Genomic DNA, 19,894 nt, shown 5'->3' on the forward strand with positions numbered 1-19,894 from the left:
TTGTTAAAACTCTGGTCAGTAGGCCAGACGCAGCAGCTCACACCTATAATCCCAGCACTTTGGGAGGCCAAGGCTGGTGGATTGCTTGAGCCCACAAGTTCGAGACCAGCCTGAACAACATGGGGAGACCCTGTGCATACAAAGAATACAAAAATTAGCTGGGTGTGGTGGTGCACACCTGTAGATCCAGCTTACTCCGGGCTGAGGTGGGAGGTTCACTTGAGCCCAGGAGCCGAGGCTGCAGTGAGCCAAGATCATACCACAGCACTCCAGCCTAAGCCACAAAGTGAGACCGTGTCTCAAACAAAACAAAAACGCTCTGGTCGGTTGTCCCTTCCTCCTGTGAAAACATGTGAAAAACATGTGTATAGAATGTTCAGATCTGAAATCACTAAAAACATAAAGACATACCATGTACAACTTGCTGTACTAATTAACACTACCTGAGGTACTTTGATGAAGACTTGAGGCAGAAACCCACATTTTGGGGGAAAGCATTTGCCAGTGTTGGAAACTTTGTTGTTGTTGGGAGGGGGATTGGGGTTTTCTCCTGCCCTGGACCTGGATGTGTGTGGAGGGGTGCTCAGTGGACTGCTGATGGGTTTCTGCTGCTGTTTTTGGTTCGCTGCAACCTCCACCTCCCAGGTTCAAGCGATTCTCCTGCCTTAGCCTCCTGAGTAGCTGGGATTACAGGTGCACACCATCATGCCTGGCTAATTTTTGTATTTTTAGTAGAGACGGGGTTTCACCATTTTGGTCAGGCTGGTCTCAAACTCCTGATCTCAGGTGATCCACCTGTCTCGGCCTCCTAAAATGCTGGGATTAACGGGCATGAGCTACCACGCCTGGCCTCTGTTCCCTTTTTAAAGAACCCTCCTTCTTCCCAGTTTTTATTTCTTATTTTTTATTTTTTGAGACAGAATCTTGCTCTGTTGCCCTGGCTGGAGTGCAGAGGTGTGCTCACAGCTCACTGCAACCTCCATTTCCCAGGCTCAAGTGATCCTCTTACTTCAGCCTTCTGAGTAGCTGAGACCACAGGTGCATGCTGCTGCCTGGCTAATTTTTGTATCCTCTTTTGTGTAGAGATGGGGTTTCTCCATGATGCCAGGGCGGTCTTGAACTCCTGGGCAAAAGTGATCCTCCTGCCTTGGCCTCCCAAAGTGCTGGGATTATAGGCATGAGCCACTGCACCCAGCCCCCTCTTCTCATTTAAATCTCAGGTAGTTTCATTTTTCTCTCATACTTCAAGTTCCAACATCCAGAATAGTGTGCCCCTGGGAGAGAAGTGAACTGTGAACTTGGCAGATTTGAAGGCTGCTATGGACTGAGCTGTGGCCCCCAACCGAACCCAAATTCATAATTTGAAGCTCTAACCCCTAATGTGACTGTATTTGGAGAGAGTTTCTGTAGAAAGGTAACTAAGGTTAAACGAGGTCCTAAGGGTGGAGCCCTGATCTGATGGGATTAGTGTCCTTATACTATAAGAGGCACCAGAGAGGGCTGGCTCCTCCCGCCCCCAGGACACAGAGAGGCAAGGCCACCTGCAAGCCCAGAAGACAGCCTTGCTGGAAACTGAAGGGGCAACATTTGGATTTTGGACTTGCCAGCCTCCAGCACAGTGAGAAGCACACTTGTGTTATTTGAGCCATCCAGCCTATGGTACTGTCTCATGGCAGCTTGAGCCAACTGGGGCTTCGGCAGCTTTCAGGCCAGGCTGTGGGGCAGCGGCAGGACCCCTGACCCTAGGGCAGCCCTTTCCTGTCTTGCCAGCTGAACCAGGAACAAAGGGCTCATTCTTCCCAAGGTTGTGCCTGACCTAGAATAAACCAGCACCAAAACCAGAGTGAATACAGGCCCTGAGTGTCCAACCTGGGTTGCCAGCAGCACCTGGGCCCAACTCAGTGAGAAACTTTCCTCATCTTGCCCTTAAGGCCATGTCTGGACAACCTCCCTTCTCTGGAGTGAAGACTGGGGCAGACCTGGCTTTGGGTCCTCCCTGGGCAGGGGAAGGAACCTGCCGTCAGCACCGTTCTGTTCTGCTGTGCTGTTCCTTTCCCCACCTTCTGTGTGTAGGTGTTTTCATGATTCATACTGCAGATCCGTATGTCTGTAAAACCCACATCCCCGAGCGTCGGTGATTTCTGGAATCCCACCCAGCGCAACAGCCCTCACCAGGTCCTCTCCCCTCTTCCTCCTCCCAAAGAGGACCAGAGGGGACACATGGGACCCAGGTCCTGCAGGCAGAGCCTCGCCCTGGAGGCAGGAAAGCAGGACAAGCTGTTTGAAGTGGTTTTTTCCCTTCATGGCAGGACCCAGATCCTGCCCTACACACACCCATGTTAGGAGGGGACCTTTGGTGGGAGCAGGGGGACAGCTGTGATCCCAGCTCTGCAGCAAGAGGCGTCTGTGTGGCCCCCAGCAGAGGGCTGGTAGAGGGTTCCTTTTGGGGTGATGGAAATATTTTGGAACTGATTGTGGCATTGTTGCACAACTTGAATATATTAAAACCCACTGAATAATATAAAATATATAATATAAAAATAATATAAAAAACAAAAAAATAAACCCCCCACTGAATAAAAAAACCCAGCTGTGTGCTGGGCCACCACCCCTGAGAGCCAGGCCCTGACTGCCCAGCCTGGGCTGCTATGGGCAGAAGTCTGTGCTTCCTAAGTGTCTGTAGTCACACAACGCACCTCCAGCCAGGTGCCCCTGCCTGTGAACAGTTAGGAATTCCAACTTCTTCTGAGCCCATATCTGCCTAGCAGTGTTCTAAAGGCATTAATACTTCTCTTATTCATTCTCACAACGGCCTTGTGAGGCCGTCAAGATTCCCACTGAACAAATGAGGAAACGGAGGCCTGGGGAGAGGACTGCCCCATGTACTGAGCAGAGGATGGTGGGGTGGCTTTGGTCTGGGAAGTTTGCCTCCAGCCCTGCCCGCCCCTGTCAGGCTCAGCTGCCACAGCCTTCACCCGAGTGGGTAGGGACGTGAGGTACCACCAGCACGCCCTCCTTGCAGCTGCACCCCGGCTCATGGCTGTGTGGATTGTAGCCTCAGCCTCCTCTTTACCAGTGGGGGTGGGAGGGGCTTTCCCTGGTGCCAGGAAAGTTTGTCCTAGGCTGCCGCGGGGCCATGCTGCCCTCCTGCTCAGCTGCCTCTGCCGTCAGGCCCCGCCAGGCCTTGCTAGCTGGCAGGTCAGGCCACACCAGCCTCCAGTCAGGCCTCAGGCACTGTCTTGGCTTCCTGTACTGCCTGAGCAGGGGCTGAGGGAGAAATGACAAGTTCGTCAGCCTCCCATGAAGGCCCAGTGATGGCTTCCAGCACACTCTGCACCAAGCACGCCCTACACTAAGTCTTCTCACCAAAAAGGAGGCAGAGTTTCAGGAGCTCACCATGGCTTGGGATCCCTGAATGTCCCAGCTTCCCGTGGCCTTGATGTCCCAGGACTGGGTCTGGGTGACTGGATCAGGGGTCTTGCCTCTCCTCCCTCATCCTGCCCAGGCCCTGGCACCTGCTGCCCAGGCTCTTGGCCTCTCCTTCACAAGCCGTGTGGGCCTGGGAGAGGCCGGGCAGGCTGGGGGTGAAGGCAGCTGCCGCTCCTGTCCCTCTGCTTTGGGTTAACCAGGGCCTCTCAGGTCCTTGGGGCATGGCTAGCCAGTGTAGATGGGCTCACCAGGCTGTAGGCTGGGCCTGTGTCTATGGCTCAGCTGTCCTTGTCCCAGTATTTGCCTCTAGATTCTCTGCAGGGGCCTGTGGGCTCTGGAGACGCACGGGACCTGCGCCCCGGGCTGTTCCCATCATCCTGTGCGACCAGGGCCCTTCTAGGGAGCCTATTGCATGATTCTCTTTTGAGGGCCCCAGGGGCAGTAGGGTACAGAAGGTGGAATCTCTAGACTCACAGAGACCCAGGTCCCAATCCCAGGTCTGCCCTCAACACACTGGTGAACAGGCATTAGCCCAGGGCACCTCCCTGGGACCCAACCACGTCACCCCATGCCTGCTCCCTCTGAAATTGGTGTTAAGGCAAACACAGGCACAGCCCCCAGCACTGCCAGACCTGGCTGGGTAGCTAAGTGGTGGGGGCAGTTGTCTGACCTCGGCTTTGACAGGTTTTTTCTCTCCAGACTGTCAGGAGGACAGGTGGACAGGTCCACAAATGTGTCTCCTTGCAACAGCTCTGAGGATTTCCTGGGGACCCCACCAGTGGCCGGGACACCCAGCCCTCCTCCCCCAGCACTAGTTTGTTCTTGGCCAGTACAAGGTTTTGCAGAACTGGCCTTAGAAGCAGGGCTGACCCCAGCTGAGCCCGAGCAGCAGGGGGGAGAAACCGGCAGTGTGAGGGCAGTCACCTAGGAACAGCAGAGAGGACGGGGCTGGAGCTGGGGACTGTAGAATTCTGTGTATGACATCAGAAGCTCCTGGGCCAGTTGTCATATGGAGTCCCAGGCCCCAGTGGCAAGACCCAGAAATCTGCATTTTAACATGTTGAGGGGGACAGTTCCACACTTGGGACTGAGGACCTCTCATGCCATCCTGAGGGTCCCTTTCCCCCCAGGACGAAGGCTGCCCTGATCTGCTTCTCTGAGATGCCTAGTTAAGAGGGTCTGACAAGGACGAGGGACAGTAAGCAAGTGAACCTCTCTACCCTGAGACCTGACTGCAAGGCTGTGGGGACTTGGGGGAGGTGGGGCAGCCCTGAGAGTGCCCCGTCAGCTTCCAGACCGAGCAGTTCCCCAGCCCCCTCAGGGCTGGGCGGACTGAGGTCACAATGAGGGATGTGGGTCTCAGCCTCTCAGCAAGAAGGCAGGTTGCAGTCAAATGTCACCTGGTGATGAATGGGAGGCAGTGATAGTTCTGGAGGTTAAGGGCAGTTGCAGGTGATTCCAAGGGGACTTGGGACACCCAGGTCCTGGCCCAGGGCCAAGGACACCAGCCTCCCTAGCGCACCCTCTACCCTTCTTCCCCAGAACCCACACTGGCTGCAAACACATCAAAGAAGAAAACATTTCAGGGCCAATTCATTTTTCTCAAAACATATATTTACCCCTCCTCTCAGTACATCTTTGAGCACCTTTCCCAGAATCTCAGGAATGTATAGACCCCCGCCCCACACTTCATACCCGCCCTAGGCCTTGGTGATGAGGCCCTTCACAGCTTGTGCAATGGCATCCTTGTCAATACCGAACATCTTCAGCAGCTCAGCTGGCTTCCCACTTCTTGGTACCCGGTTAACTGCCAAGTGGGTGACAGTGATGCCAGGCTCGCCCACTACTGCACTGGACACAGCCTCACCAATGCCACCTAGAAATGAAAGGAGGGGAGTCAGACGAGGCCTCAGGGTGAGCAGTGGTGGGCCCAGCCCTGTCAGCCTTAGTCAAGGATGGAGGAAGCTGCATACGCACCACCTTTCTCCACCTGCAGCCACGAGCCCATCACATAACTCATTGTTTTTATTGTTTTAAAGAGTCAGGTTTTGCCACGTTGCCCAGGCTGGTCTCCAACTCCTGAGTTCAAGAAATCTGCCATCCTCAGCCTCCCAAACTGCTGGGATTACAGGCGTGAGCCACCACACTCGGCCCAAAACTATTTTTATAGGCCCAAACGTGGCCTCTAAATGTTTGTTTCAAACACCATCCTCTGGCCAGCAACTGTCCATAGTCTGATTATCTAGATTTGACCCCAGAGTCAAAGCCCATCTCTCCCACTGGGGCCTCCTCCTTAGAGAGGCTGGTGTGTACTTAGGGAGCCTGCTGTGTGAAGGACTCACCACTACCTCAGGGACACCACCATCCACCATTTAGCAGCGAGGCTGGAATCCTCGCCAGCTTCCTGGGCAGCAGGAGCTCCACAGAGCTCACCAGCAGCTGTGCGTTAGCTGGGTCTCCAGGCCAAGCCTGAGGCCTGTTAAGAGACCACGTCCCAGCTGCTCTAGAGGGACAGCTCTGGGGGTTCTGGGCCACCGCTGCCCTCCTGGGGCTCAGACAGAAGAGGCACGTCCAATGCTCGGGCTCTCTGGCCCTGCCCCTTGCCCAGCTTGCCTGCCCCAGGCCTCCTTACCTTCGTAATAATGGTCCTCCACGGTGAGGATCCTGCCCTTGGTGGCACGAGCGCTGTCGAGAATGAGTTTTCTGTCCAGCGGCTTGATGGTGAAGGGGTCCAGCACGCGGATGTTGATCTTTTCTGTGAGGGAGAGCATACGGCATGGCTGAGGGGAGGGCTGGGCACCACCGTCTGCCCTGGTGGGGGCCTGGTGGGACATCCTGAGGACTGCGTTTAGCTAAGAGCTCAGCCTGCGGGCCTGTCCCTGTCCCAGGGAGAACCACTTGCCACCTTGTTCCCATGGCTGAGCTTATGCCTGCCAACCCCTTGCACTGGGGCATCTGGTCCAGCTGTGTTGCCTGCAGTATCCAAGAACCCAGAGTGGAGTGTGCAGGCCCTGAGCGCCTTCCCTCATCCTCCCACAACCTCGAAGACAAAGGGAATGCGAGAGGACACACTCCAGGTATCTGGCCTGACAGAAGGTGAGGGTTGATGTGGTGATGTGGGGGAGCTGCAGCCAGCGGAGTGATCAGAGGCCCAGGTGCAGCCCCAGCAGCAGAAGCACCTTCTCAGAAGGACAAACCCACGCCTGCCAGGCCCTGCTTAAAGCTCACCCCACTGGATCTCCCCCTGCCTGGGGATGGGGTCCCCTGGCTCCTCCAGCCCCATCTTGCTCCTGCCTGGCCCTGCTCCGGCCTCCCTTTACTCCCCTCTCTACCAATCAATTCCTACCCACTCTGAGGCCACTTTCTGGAAGATGCCACACCTGCCCGCTCTTTCGTGCTAAAACATGACATCTGTTGTGTGATTCTATTGCAGGAGAGGCCAATGCCTGTCTCCCCTACAAACCACTAGCCAACACTGTGAGCTCGCAGTAATAATAATAGAATACCAGGTCACATGCATGTAACCCTCAGGACAGCCCTGCGGGGAAGGGGCTAGTATCTCCATTTTACAGATGGGAAAACAGGCATGGTGATAGGTAGGGAATAACTTCCTTAATTAGCGTCTGGCTGAGTGATTCCAGCCCTGCGGGCAGGCTCCAGGCCACTGATCTGACCACCGTGCTGGGGGATCTCTTAGAGTCATAGGGTAGGGACTGTGAGCACTGCAGTCCCGGGACTTAGCATCATGCCAGACAGAACAAGTGCTCAAAGGATGGCTTTAATTACCATCATTATTTAATTAAATGAAATTCTTTCTCTTTAGCTGTGAGCTCTTCAAGAAAGAAAGAACCCCAAGACCTAGCATGCAGTGGCCATTCAGTTGATGACTTTGGAGGCCCCTTCTCACCTTTCTTCAGCAACTCGGCGGCAGCCAAGGCCTCATGCAGGGTCACCCCAGCCCCGATCACAGTCACCTGGTCATCCTTGCTCTTCAGGACCACCTGGGGGTGACACAGAGGGCAAGTGAGGCTCAGGGCCTCGGGACAGGGTGGGCCCTGACTGCTGGGAGTCACAGCAGGGAGGGTCCAGGCAGCTCTGTGGGCTCCTGGGGCATGTGAGGCACTGACCTTGGCTTGTCCGACCTGGAAGTCCTCATTGTTGTTATAGATGATAGCATTTTCTGGGCGGCTGGTCCGGATGAAGCAGATACCCTGAGACGGAAACAGATAAACTGAGGATACAGGATGTGGCACACCCAACCTCAGAGACGAGGTCTTTCTAGAGAGGCCATCCCTTCCCATGGGAGCGTCAGTCACTGCATCCTGGCTACTCCAGCAGGGAAAAGGGCCTTGCTTGCCCTCGGCCGCCCGCACCCCACTTGAACACTCTGAGAACTGCCCGCCCCTTGCAGCCCCAGGCCGAAGGCAACTTTCCACCAGGTAAACTGGCTGCAGGTGGGCTACTCCTGCAGCGTGCACCAGGCAGAGGGGCAGGACCATGTACACTGTGTCTATGGAGTGCAGCTCCGGGCCTGGACCACAGGGCTCAGCTCATCCTTGCCTGTCTTGGAGAACCCAACTCAGGAGGGTGGACAGGTGTCAACCGCCGGACCAGCCAGGGCTGCCAGGATTCTCAGCGGAGACAGACTGTGGCAATCAGTTGACAACGTCTGCCACGTGGCAGTAAGTGGGGCATGTATTTCATCTTTTCTTGTCTAACTTCCACAAGCTACACAAACACCAGGCGCAAGGTCAGGAAATACCCCCCGGGGCAGCGAGTGACCAGCTCTGGCCTCCTCTTCTGTTTCCCTCAGGAAGCGATAGCTGCCAGCAGGAGAAAGAACAGCCATGCGACCTACCTTTGTATTGGCGGCTAGTTCCACTGCCTTCTCTGTAGCAACGCCATCACTTGGGTAAAAGACAGTTGACGTGGGGACTGATCGAAACATGGCCAGATCTTCCAGGGCCATCTGGGAGGGCCCGTCTTCCCCTGGGGTGTGGGGAAAGGATATGCAGAAATAAGACCCCCCGTCCATGGGCTGGAATCCTCGCCCACCCTCCTCCCATACCTCCTGGTGCAAAAGTCAAGGGAGCTCCAGGTTTAAGTGCCCTGGCTAAACTCACCGATGGAAACGCCACAGTGGGAGCCACAGAGGTTGATGTTGCTCTCGGAGATGGCGGCCATGCGAATCTGGTCAAAGGCCCGTGTGAAGAAGGCTGCAAAAGTGCTGCAGAAGGGCACCATCCTGTTGCGGGTGGCACAGCCCACCGCGATGCTCACCTAGGGGCAGGTGGGGCAGGGTCAGCCCAAAGGGGCAGGCAGAGGGTGGTTGGGGAGCCTAGGACCCCTCTCGTGGAGAAGGCCAGTTTGTGTATAGATTGTCCATCCTTTCTGAGCTTCTGAATGTGTCCCCCACCACCTTCTGCAGAGACCGGTCCTCCCAATCCCTCCCCAGGGTCCAAAGGCAGTAGCCTCATGCCTGCTGAGGCTCCAGTCCCCAGATCACTCATCCAGAAGCAGCACTGAGTACAGTCATCAGTTCCAAACCAGCTGCCCCTCAAGGCTCCAAAATCTGCCAGCCAACAAGAGGCCTCTTTCCCCAGTCCCACACCCTGCAGAGCAGTCTCTGGAAACCAGAGATAATTTCAGGTCCAGCTGGAAGAACTCTGGAGATGTGAGTGCCCTCCAGAGAGAGGAAGCTCACTGTCCCTAGGGGCCTGCAAGCCAGGCTGGGCTCCTGGACCACCATGAGGAGATATTTTGAAAAAGTGGACAAAACATTGTTCCTTACTTCACAACCTCAGTTCCTGACAAGGGGCTGCTTCCCCAGATGGGAACATATCAGGGGCCCAGAGTTCCCTCATCTCTGCATCCCTCAGGGTGGCAGGGCCAGAGCCGTGTGCATTACACGCGCTCAACAGACTCTGGCTGCTATACCCATCACAGCCCCACCTACTGGCTGGGCCTGCCCTCCACCTGGAAGAGACCCCATTCACCACCAGGCCTGGCCTGCATGCAGCTCCTCCTGAGAGCACCTGCAGTCCCATTCGGTTCCCCCGCATGCACACTTGTCCAGGACATTTGCACCTCGGCAGAACCTCCCAAACTCTGGCTACTCAAGGTCCAGGGTTAATGCTGGGTCCTGGCTTATAGTCTCCCTGGGCTGGCCCACAGCAGGCACCTGGCCCTGCCAAAATGGTTGCCCCGCACCCCTCAGACCACAGCTTTCAGCCTTGGGTGGACCTGTCCTTGCCAGCCGGCCCCGGCACCCACCATGTTCTGCTCAGCAATGTAGCACTCGATGAAGCGGTCCGGGTGCTCCTTTTTGAAGATCTCCGAGAAGGTGGAATTTTTGGTGTCTCCATCCAGGGCGATGATGCGGTCACTGGCATGGCCCAGCTTGGCCAGTGCCTGCCCGTAGGCCTTGCGGGTGGCTATCTGTGAGGAAGAGAGTGGGAAGCCTCTGGACCCCTCTGAGGGTGTGTGCACGCCTGCGGCCTGGAGCCCTGCTTTTAGAGAAGGATTAAAACACGGCCAAAAACAGAAGCCCAAGAGCGCAAGGTCCTGTGGAGACTTTGAACTGCTGAAAGGTTGCCAATGACTACGGTCAATGTCTGGGAGCCCCTGGAGGCCCCAGAATGGCTGTGAAAGGTATAAGCTACAGAAGACACCCACCAGCCCCAACCTCCCGCGGGCTGCACCAGGTCTATGAACCTATTCCACTTTGCACGGGAACACAGAAGGCTTGGGAGTCAAGGCCAGGCGCAGGCTGCATGGATGGGTTCCCTTGGGGCAGAAACCTGGAGCAGGACAGCTCTGCCTAGCCTTGCTCAGGCCAAGGGTCCCTCGTGGACCAGCGATGCAAGGACTTGGGAGTGAGTCCTTGGCTTTGATCCCAGTTCTGTCAGTAGCTTGCTAAGTGGACAACTCCCTTGCCCTGTCTGAGCCTCTGCAGGTCAACTCCAGAGCTATCTGTCCTGCTGAGAGAAGTGACAGGAACAACACCTGAGGAATCACTCCTTGTCCTAAATGAATTGCTCTCCTCCCTTTCCCAGCCCTCCAGAAGGCGCATCTGGGCCACAGCCTTGGGGAACCTGAGAACTACAGGTCCAGAGAAACAAGCCCCACTTTGTACCTTGTCCCCAACTTTGTAGCTGGGCAAGCTGGGCATGCGGATATTGGCAATGTCCACTGAGGGGGCGTCCTCCTGCGGGGGAGTTGCCAGGATCTTCTTTTTGCTTTGGATCTGGCTGTAGATCTCCTGGATGATCTGCTCAGCCATATTTTTGGGGAGGGGCTTCCCATGCCAAGACTCCTTATCTTCTACTCCTGCAAGCCCAACATGGGAGGACAGAGGAATGTGTAAGACAGAAGCTCCCAGAGGGCCAGGAGGCTGCCCCAGGAGCCTGGCCCTCCACCTGCCGAGGGCAAGGGAGGAATGGCATCATCCCAGACAGGAGGAGCCCAGCCAGGCACGGGGGCCAGGAAAGGAGGGTCGCAGTGAATAGGATAGACTCCTTTGCGCCCACCAGTCACTGTCTACTGCCTGGTCCTCCCGGAACTCACAGCTGAGAGGGAAAGGAGGGGTCAGACGTGGGCAGGTGTGTGTTTCTGGGCCTGCTGCCCCATCCCTTCACCAATGTGTCCCTTCTCTTCCTCCCCGCAACCCTACCCACAGGGTCACACAGAGGTGGTGCCTGCTGCAGAAATACTCAGTTTGTCCACTGGGTTGGAAGGGACCCTGGCCATCAGAAGGGGAACCCAAGGCCAGAACAAGGCTTCCAGGGTCACCTGATGCATCTGTGGGCAGCAGAGGGGTCTGTAAGTACCTAGGCTTGCCCACCCATGGCGCCTTGTTGTGTGGGGCCAGCAAGGCTGAATATCCCTCTCCCTGGAGGTCACCTCAGTAGTCACTAGAGTCTGGCCAGAGCGAAGAACAGACTGACCTCTCAGGTAGCACCCAGCAGCCCCAAAGACTTCAGGAGCCCCCCAGAAGCTGCAAGTGGTCCAGATCCTGCCCAGTATTATTAACACCTGAGGGCAGTGCCAGGCAGCAGCACCAAAGCCATGACAATATCCAGAGCCCTATCCTCGACATCCACCTCCTCCCAGACACCACCCAGCACCGCCAAACCCCCACTCAGAACGTCCTCATATACCTGAGTCTGCACGGGCAGAACAAGCCACCACCCCTGAGAGCAGGCAGGTAGACAGCCAGGGGCATCTGTGAGGGAAGCCTACCCAGGCCCTGGAATCGGCCCCCCGCCCATGCCACAGACTTCCTCTGTCCCGGGGCAAGTCCCTGACCACTTGAAGCCTCATTTTCCCATCTTTAAAATGGGTGAGGGCCATCCCAGGCCTAGGAATCTGAAGCCCGCACCTGGGTGCCAAGGAGTGACTTACGCCTGTCTCATTCTCTGGTCTGGGGCAGAAGCCAGGTTCCAAACCCCTCAAGGTTCTCGGCCCACACAGGCCTTGCTCAGCACCTGCCATTGCTTGAGGAGTACCCCACTCACCACCTGGAGGGAACAGGCCTCTCCAGGCCCTGCCCGGCTCTGTGTTGGCTCTTCAGCTGGAGCACGTGGCCAGAGCTGACAGAGTGTACAGAGCTGCGGCTCTGAAAGGCACCAGCCAGGGTGGGGCACGGGGGCTGCCTCACTCCACAACCTTCCTCTCACCCACATACCCTCCAAGTCCCTCCTCTCCTCCTGCCTGTACATGCCCCCACTGGCAGAGGCCAGACAAATCCGAGTTCAAATCCTGGCTCAGCCACGGGGTGTCACTGAGTCATAGTGTCTCCCGCTCCCCTTCCCTGGAGCCTGGTGCAATCAGTGTGCAGCAAGAGCTGGTGTTTCCCTGGATGTGAGGGTAAGAGCTATGTAGCTACAGGGTCCGGGCCAGGGGTGAAGGTGGGGAGGGCGGCTCATGCATACTGACCCGTGATCCCTCGGCCCTTGAAGGTCTTGGCAATGATGGCTGTTGGCTGGTGCTTGGCCTGGCCAAAGGCCTTGCACAGCTCCTCCACGCTGTGTCCATCCACGATGATGGCATGCCAACTGGGGATGGGGGGCGGGCAGAGAGTGAGGGGCAATTCCCAGGGGCCACAGCCTCTGGAAGCCTCCCAGGGAAAGGTCTGCCCAGGCTCCACCCCACAACTGCGGCCTCAGCTGGAGTAGTAGAAAGCTTGCAACATTCTGGTTTCCAGTTTGGGTTTTTTAATCCTTTTCTTTTTCCCATTATTTTTACTCCTTTTGTTTGCCTCTGAACAGGTTTTCCTCTTCTTCCTAAGTAATCCAGAGCTCAGTTCCTTTATTGTCTCTTTCATTCCTGATCCGCTCATTTCCTACTGAAAGCTGTTCTGGGGTCAGCACACTGGGTTTGGAATCTGTCTGCTATTAGATTCTTGATGAATTTTTTGGCCCAATTTTTATTTGGGGGAACACATTTGATCACAGATGCTGGATGTGGTGCTGGAAACTTTTGAAATGCACCATGTTGTCAAATATACAGGAAGGAGCCGGGGCAGAGCAGGCTCTCTCTTGAAAAACTATCCTTTTGGGGACTCTTTTTGGCATAATAAGAATAATAAAAATAGCACCGCTCAAACTGAGTGCCATGCCAAGCACTGCCCATTGAAGCCTCACCACGCCATGCCTGGGTGCTGAGTTGGCCCCATTTTACAATCAACTGAGACAGTGAAGGTGGAGTAACGTGACCCACGCCACAAAGCAAGTTAGCAGTGGAGCCAGGACTTCAGCAATCTGGCTTGAATCACAGGTTTATGGACACAGGTCCTAGGGGTGCTGCTGGGGTTGTACTCAGCAGCACCCAGATCGATGTGGCCTTGGGGAGGTCTGTGGAGCGAGGACCCTGTGGCTCAGGTTTCTCGTCTGTCCAACGGAGATTATTTCCTCCCTCTTCTCCCTTCCTGAGGTCAGTCATCAAGGAACACAGGCCTGCATCTGCTATGCTACTGCAAGGTAACCCCAAGCATCATGTTACTTAGTGTAGTCACAGGCACGGGCTCATCTGCAAAACGCAGCCCTGGAGGCTTGACCTGAGTCCCAAAGCCTTGCACAGCACCTGCCCTGTTCCCTCCCCTCCACAGCCTCCTCAGCCAATGCTGGGCTCCTGTGCAGAGCAGCTTGTGTTTGGGGACATAGGTGGAGGCTTTGAGGTAGGGCCCCTCTGGCTGACACCCAGGCAGACTGACCTCCCTGCTTTGTGCCCTTCGACCCTGAATGTGTAACCAATCAAGGCCGAAGGGAGGCATCTGGAAACCCTCTCTCCCATTTCACCAGGAGCCTGTTCCTCCTCCCCAGGCTGGCTGGGGCTGGGCACGGGATGTGGCCACCAAACTGAGGTTCAAACCTCTCCACAGCTATATGTCCTTTAGCTTTACCAAGTGAGCCCCTATCCCTCAAGAACCCTCCTTCCTCAAGAACAAAGTGAGTCAATGTGAGATGGCGTGTGGAAGCTCTGAGAACCACCATGCCATGACTACGGAAACAAGGAAACTCACTTAAAACTGGGCCTGGCCCACATATCCATGGTAGTAGCCTGAGTTACTAAGTCTAAATGCCTAGAGTTTGAAATTGTGAGTCAAATGCTAAAGAAAGGGACTTTTAGATGGGGCTTAAGGTCCCAGCTTCAGCTCCTGCACCTGCAAAGCTGTGATCACACTCAGGCCACAGCCTCATACGTACCCGAAGGCCTCGCACCGCTTCTGGTAGATGTCCATCTGGTGCTGCAGTGGGGCTGGGTCACTCTGGCCCAGGCGATTGATGTCTAGAATGGCCACGAGGTTGTCCAGCTTATAGATGCTGGCAAAGGCCATGGCCTCCCATACGGAGCCCTCTGACAGCTCCCCGTCTCCCAGCAAGCAATAGACTCGGTAGCTGTGGACAGAGAGTGAGTCAGGCCAGTCCCTTTCACCTGGACCCAGCTGGCTCCCACCCCCACCCGTTCAAGGAGCCTGCACTCTGGGTAAAGGAGCAGCCATGCGTGGATATGCAGAACAGATGGCATTTACACTCAAGGGGCAACAGTGTCACCAGGTCCCTGCAGCCCACCACAAGCCACACCCCAAGAAGGAAGCCGTCAGGAGCTCAGGAAGAAGTACTGACTGTTAAGAAACAGAGGTCTAGGACAACAGGGATCTGGCCAATAAAATCAAGAAAAATGGGGGTTGTTGGAACGAGAGGAAAGTGAGGAAGGGTGGGTGAATAGGCTTGAGCCACCTGCTGCAGGGGATGGACCCTGCTGTGAACCAGAGGTTGGAAGAGGCCTTGGGACTGGCTGGGTGGGCCAGTGGGAAAGGGGAACCTTGGGAACTAAGCTCTGCTTCTGCCTGGAGGAGGGAGCTGGGTCGGGGAGGCCTGAGGCACTCTAGGCAACACCCTGGAGTAAGAGGGCTCAGGCGGAGGATGGAGCATGGAGGGCCCTTGAAGACCAGGTGCTTCATGGGACAGGCTCTCCCCAAGCTTCCAAGACTGGCTCTTGACCCCAAGATTGAAGCTGGGCCTGGCCCTGTCTCTACCACCAGGGCCCTCTCCTCCCTTCAACACAAGCAACCATGATCTTTTCAAGACAGTGAGACATGTTAAAAAGAACATTGAACTTGGGATAAATTACCCAGCAAACAACGTTCCCGGGCCCCAGGGGAGGGTGGGCGAGGGAGTGAGGCTAGAGGAAGGGAGACCAGTTCAGGGACTCTGAGCCCAGCCTGGGAGATGTGAGGGGATGGGGGTAGCAGAGGGACGGCAGCAACAGACACAGAACTTGTCTGAAGGTCATGCCGTCAGGAAGTTGCTGATCTAGGATTCAAACACAGGTCTGACTATAGCCTAGACTGTCCACTCCTTGCAGTGTAGGCATGCACGTAGGGTGAGGAGTGGTGGGACTTGGGGACCTCCCCTTACCCTGCCCAGTGTCTAGCTGTGTAGCCCCAGGAAATGAGGCCGGTGCCTGGTTGGGCTCAGAGGGGACACGGCTGCCCTCCTGCTACTACAGGAAAAGACCCTCAACCCGGCTGCATGCTCAGCAGTCCAAGCCTCCAGGTCTCTCTGCTGCAGGGTGAAGGCAGGGGCAGCCGGAAGAGGCTGGGACAGCCAGCCACGGAGCTGTCAGCATGACTCAGCACTTCCACATGCCAGCAGGCCGGGAGCGCTCCCTGCAGCCTCCCCTGCCTCGTGCTGCTCTTCTATGGCCCCCACCACAGGAGGTGGTGCCCCTGTGGGGTACCATGGCCAGAAGGACAAAGCCTTAGGCCCACACTTCAGAGGCCCTATCCTGTCCCAGCCTCGCCTCCTCTTTCCCCTGTAGGTTTTGAGGGGGCCCAGAGACCCTGGAGGGGCTCTGGTCTGGTACAGCAGCTCCAGAAAGGGGCCACATGATGGGGATGAGCCAGAGAGGCCTGTAGGGAACTTGACTTCCCAGAAAGGGATTCCAGGGAAGCCAAATGGCTCCCACCCCAAGCCCACACCCACCTCCAGGGAAGCCAAACCCAGGCTAGCACTGGAGGCCCAGCATAGCTTTGGACTTCGAGACTAGTGACAAAACTAAGCCCTACAGGGCCATCAGGCTCAGGTCAGAGGACGTGCTGAGGTCCCAAGGAGATGCCAAGGAAGAGGTTGTGAACAAGGAAGGGGCCTACAGGAGCCTGGGCTAACCCTGAGACTTGATATTGCCTGAGCTGTTAAGAGTTAGGGGTGGGGGGGCTCCAAACATCCATTCATGAACTAATTTGAAGAAAGGGGACCCTAAATAGAAGGTCGACATTTGTTGCAGAACGATTTGGAAACTACCTTACATGTCCAACAACAGAGGACTGGCTAGATGGATTATAGCATCTCCCATAAAACAGAACATTACGTGATCGTTAAAACCAGCTCTCAGGATGGGTGCAGTGGCTCACGCCTGTAATCCCAACACTCTGGGAGGCTGAAGTGGGCGGATGTCCTGAGGTCAGGAGTTTGAGACCAGCCTGGCCAACATGGTGAAACCCCGTCTCTACTAAATACATAAAAATCAGCTGAGTGTGGTGGTTAGCGCCTGTAATCCCAGCTACTCAGGAAGCTGAGGCAGAAGAATCACTTGAACCCAGGAGGTGGAGGTTGCAGTGAGCCAAGATGGCACCACTGCACTCCAGCCTGGGCGACAGAGCAAGACTCCATATCAAAACAAAACAAAAACCAGCTCTCCATTGTTAATGTCATGAGAAAATGCTCATGATAGAAGGCTTGGTTTAAAGTGCAATACTAGGTTTTATATTTTACACACACACACACACACTGGGATTATAGATATGTAAGCTTTTTTCATGATAACATGGACAAAATACATCATTAGATTTAAATTGGGGGTGGGAGGCAGTGTGTTAAGAATAAGGAAAAATCTGGTCAGGCGCAGTGGCTCACGCCTGTAATCCCAGTATTTTGGGAGGCTGAGGCGAGCGGATCACGAGGTCAGGAGATTGAGACCATCCTGGCTAACATGGTGAAAGCCCATCTCTACTAAAAATACAAAAAATTGCTGGGCGTGGTGGCACGCACCTGTAGTCCCAGCTACTCGGGAGGCTGAGGCAGGAGGAGAATCGCTTGAACCCAGGATGCAGAGGTTGCAGTGGGCCGAGATCGCACCACTGCACTCCAGCCTGTATGACAGAGCGAGACTCCATCTCAGAAAAAATAAAAATAAAAAAATAAGGAAAACGTTCATTTCTTAATACCATTCTGTACTTTTTAAACAGGAGGGCAGGGCAGAGGCCAATTTGCTCTATCAAGACACAATCTGGGTGCCTGGCCTAACATGATAATCCCTGGATGCCCTGGCCCCTTCCCCCAGGTACAGTCAGGGGCCTAGAATCTAGCCAACCCTGGCCCCAAGCCACCCTGGCTTCTGGGAACCCAGCTAAACTCCTTCTCCCTACACTGACTTGTTCCATTATGTTAGGGTCAGGAAATGCCCCTTCACAGGGAATTATTTCCAGCAACTGTAGGGAATAATTAACTCACATCTCTGGTTCTCTGCCAAATAAAATGCTCTTAAACATGCATCCCATTCTTTGTGTGTCTCTCTCTCTTTACTTCACGGTGAATCATTTCTGGGTGTAGCCAAGCCTGCCCCAAGGCTCAGCCAGGGACTAAAAGAAAACTGTGGTCAGGTGACACTGGCCTGAGGGGGTCTGGAAGGGACTGTGAGGCCTCCTTGGAGAGCCAGTCCTGGGGAAAGGCCTGCACACAGAAGGTGCTCCCTGCAGCCTCCTGTCCTTCAAGGACCCACAGTCATCCCAAACCCTACTTGTCTGCCAGCTCCACAACAGCCCCGGCATGGCGCCTCTGCTGCAGGGGTGGAGGACAGGGCAGTAGAGATGCCACCAGCTGCAGAGCTGGGCCCTTCTCCCACCTGGTGGGCTGGCCCCACTGGCCTTCCTCCTCCAGGAGGCTTCCCGCCCACAGGACTCCCCCAGCTCCTGTGGTGCCCTCAGCCTCTCCGAGAGCAGCCTGGGAATGCTGAATAATGACTCTGGGTACCTCCACCACTGACTGAATGGCCTAGGCCAGCATCTTGCCTCAGCTTCCTCACCTGTAAGACGGGTCACGGTTCTCAAACCACTACCCAACTCATAGGGGGTTTTTAAAGGTAGAACCCAATACAGCACATGAGCACTAAGCAAAGGGCCTAGGCCCCAAAGGGCAAAGGAACCCTTCTGATGAGTGATTGACATGGTTAGGCTCTGGGTCCCCACCCAAATCTTGTAGCTTCCCACGGGTTGTGGGAGGGGCCCAGTGGGAGATAACTGAATCATGGGGACGGGTCTTTCCCATGCTGTTCTTGTGATGGTGAATAAGTCTCACGAGATCTGATGGTTTTAAAAATGGGAGTTTCCCTGCACAAGCTCTCTCTTTGCCTGCTGCCATCCACTTAAGATGTGATTTGCTCCTCCTTGCCTTCCACCATGATTGTGAGGCCTCCCTAGCCATGTGAAACTTAACTCCATCAAACCTCCTTTTCTTCCCTGACTCGGGTATGTCTTTGTCAGCAGCATGAAAACAGACTAATACAATGATTATTCTTTAAAAAAAAAAAAAAAAAAAAAAATTTTTTTTTTTTTTTTTTTTTTTTTTTTTTAAAGAGGCAGAGTCTTGCTCTGTAGCCTAGGCTGGGATGCAGTGGCTCAATCATGGATAGCTATAATCTTGAAGCCCTAGGCTCAAGTGATCCTCCCACCTCAGCCTCCCATGTAGCTGGGACTACAGGTGTGCACCACCATGCCTGGCTAAGTTTTGCATTTTTTGTAGACAGTCTTGCTCTGTTGCCCAGGCTGGTCTTGAATTCCTGGCCTCAAGCAATCCTTCCCTCAGCCGGACCTTATTCTTAACAGTTTACAACCTCATCCCCCCAGGCCATATCTGACCGTCACAGACTAACTTATGGCTAGAACCTTCCTTGGGGGCCACGGGGGGCTGCTCCTACCGATCACCTGGTGGGCACTGGAGCAGCACACCTTTCTGGTCAGGCTTACCACCCACCCTCTGGAGGCCCAATCTCTCAAATGTTTGTTTCTTCCCTGCTGACAGGAGGTGGCTTACAGGTATCCCAGAACCCCCCAGAACATACAACTCTCCCCTTTACCAAGATAAAGGCAAGCGGCTCAGGCCTGGGCTCCTGGTGCCTAGTGAGACAGGCGCCTGGGGGTAGGTCTTTCTGAGACTTCTGGGGTCCGGGCACAGGGCTGGGGGCAAAACAGGAAGTCCTCAGCCTAAGCACTCTGGCTGAAGAGCACATGATTGGGAGCATGCACTCTGTGCAAACCCAGCCCTGCCAGTCACTGCTGACCCAGGGCACGTCCCTTAACTCCTGAGTGTGTCCTCATTTGTAAAGGGGGCCGGTCATGGCACCAGCCATAGCAGATGTCTAAAGAGCAAAAGAGGCCACGCGTATGTATTACTCTGCCCTAGCCAGGAAAGAGGAAGAGTCTGGGGGCGGCAATGAAGGGTGGGTCACCCAAGGACCACTCCCCAAAACTACCCAGGGTGGGGGTGGGGAGTAGGCATGTTACCTGGCCTTGTCGAAGTATTTGCCGGTGTAGGCCATCCCACAAGCGGCCCCAAGGCCCTGGCCCAGGGAGCCAGTGGCCACATCGGTGAAAGCTTGTTTCTGTCATAACAGAAGGCCACAGTTAATCTGAGAGGAGAAGGGATCCTGGTCTCACCCGCCCCTGGAGCCACACTCCCACCCAGCCCAGCGAGCCCCTCCCCTGCAGGTCATGCCCCAGGGCAGCCTCTACCCAGCATGTGACTTCTTCTGCTAATGAACTAATTATAGTTGTAGGTTCAAATCCCAGCCCTGCCCACTAGCCAGCTACATGGCCTTAGGCCTCAGGCCGGGGGCTGAACCTCTGTGAGCCTCAGTTCCCACATCACCCACTTCACAAAGGGCTGGGAGAGGGAATCATGAAAAA

The 19,894-nt window shown here is 55.3% G+C and overlaps 1 protein-coding gene across 1 annotated transcript in view; it reads right to left on the reverse strand.

The window, feature by feature from the left end:
* Nucleotides 1–5,021: 5,021 nt before the first annotated feature.
* The window catches only part of LOC105480569 (transketolase), a 30,309-nt gene continuing 15,436 nt past the window's right edge, over nt 5,022–19,894 (reverse strand). Inside the window, exons 4-14 of the mRNA XM_011739644.2 lie at nt 19,493–19,590; nt 14,136–14,327; nt 12,367–12,485; nt 10,565–10,758; nt 9,703–9,867; nt 8,553–8,709; nt 8,288–8,418; nt 7,557–7,640; nt 7,337–7,430; nt 6,062–6,184; nt 5,022–5,305 (exon numbers count right to left, since the gene is read on the reverse strand). Coding sequence (XP_011737946.1) covers nt 5,130–5,305; nt 6,062–6,184; nt 7,337–7,430; nt 7,557–7,640; nt 8,288–8,418; nt 8,553–8,709; nt 9,703–9,867; nt 10,565–10,758; nt 12,367–12,485; nt 14,136–14,327; nt 19,493–19,590 — 1,533 coding nt within the window. The 3' untranslated portion in view covers nt 5,022–5,129. The remainder of the gene's footprint in view (nt 5,306–6,061; nt 6,185–7,336; nt 7,431–7,556; nt 7,641–8,287; nt 8,419–8,552; nt 8,710–9,702; nt 9,868–10,564; nt 10,759–12,366; nt 12,486–14,135; nt 14,328–19,492; nt 19,591–19,894) is intronic.

Source organism: Macaca nemestrina, chromosome 2 (assembly GCF_043159975.1).
Source record: "Macaca nemestrina isolate mMacNem1 chromosome 2, mMacNem.hap1, whole genome shotgun sequence".
NCBI lineage: Eukaryota > Metazoa > Chordata > Mammalia > Primates > Cercopithecidae > Macaca > Macaca nemestrina.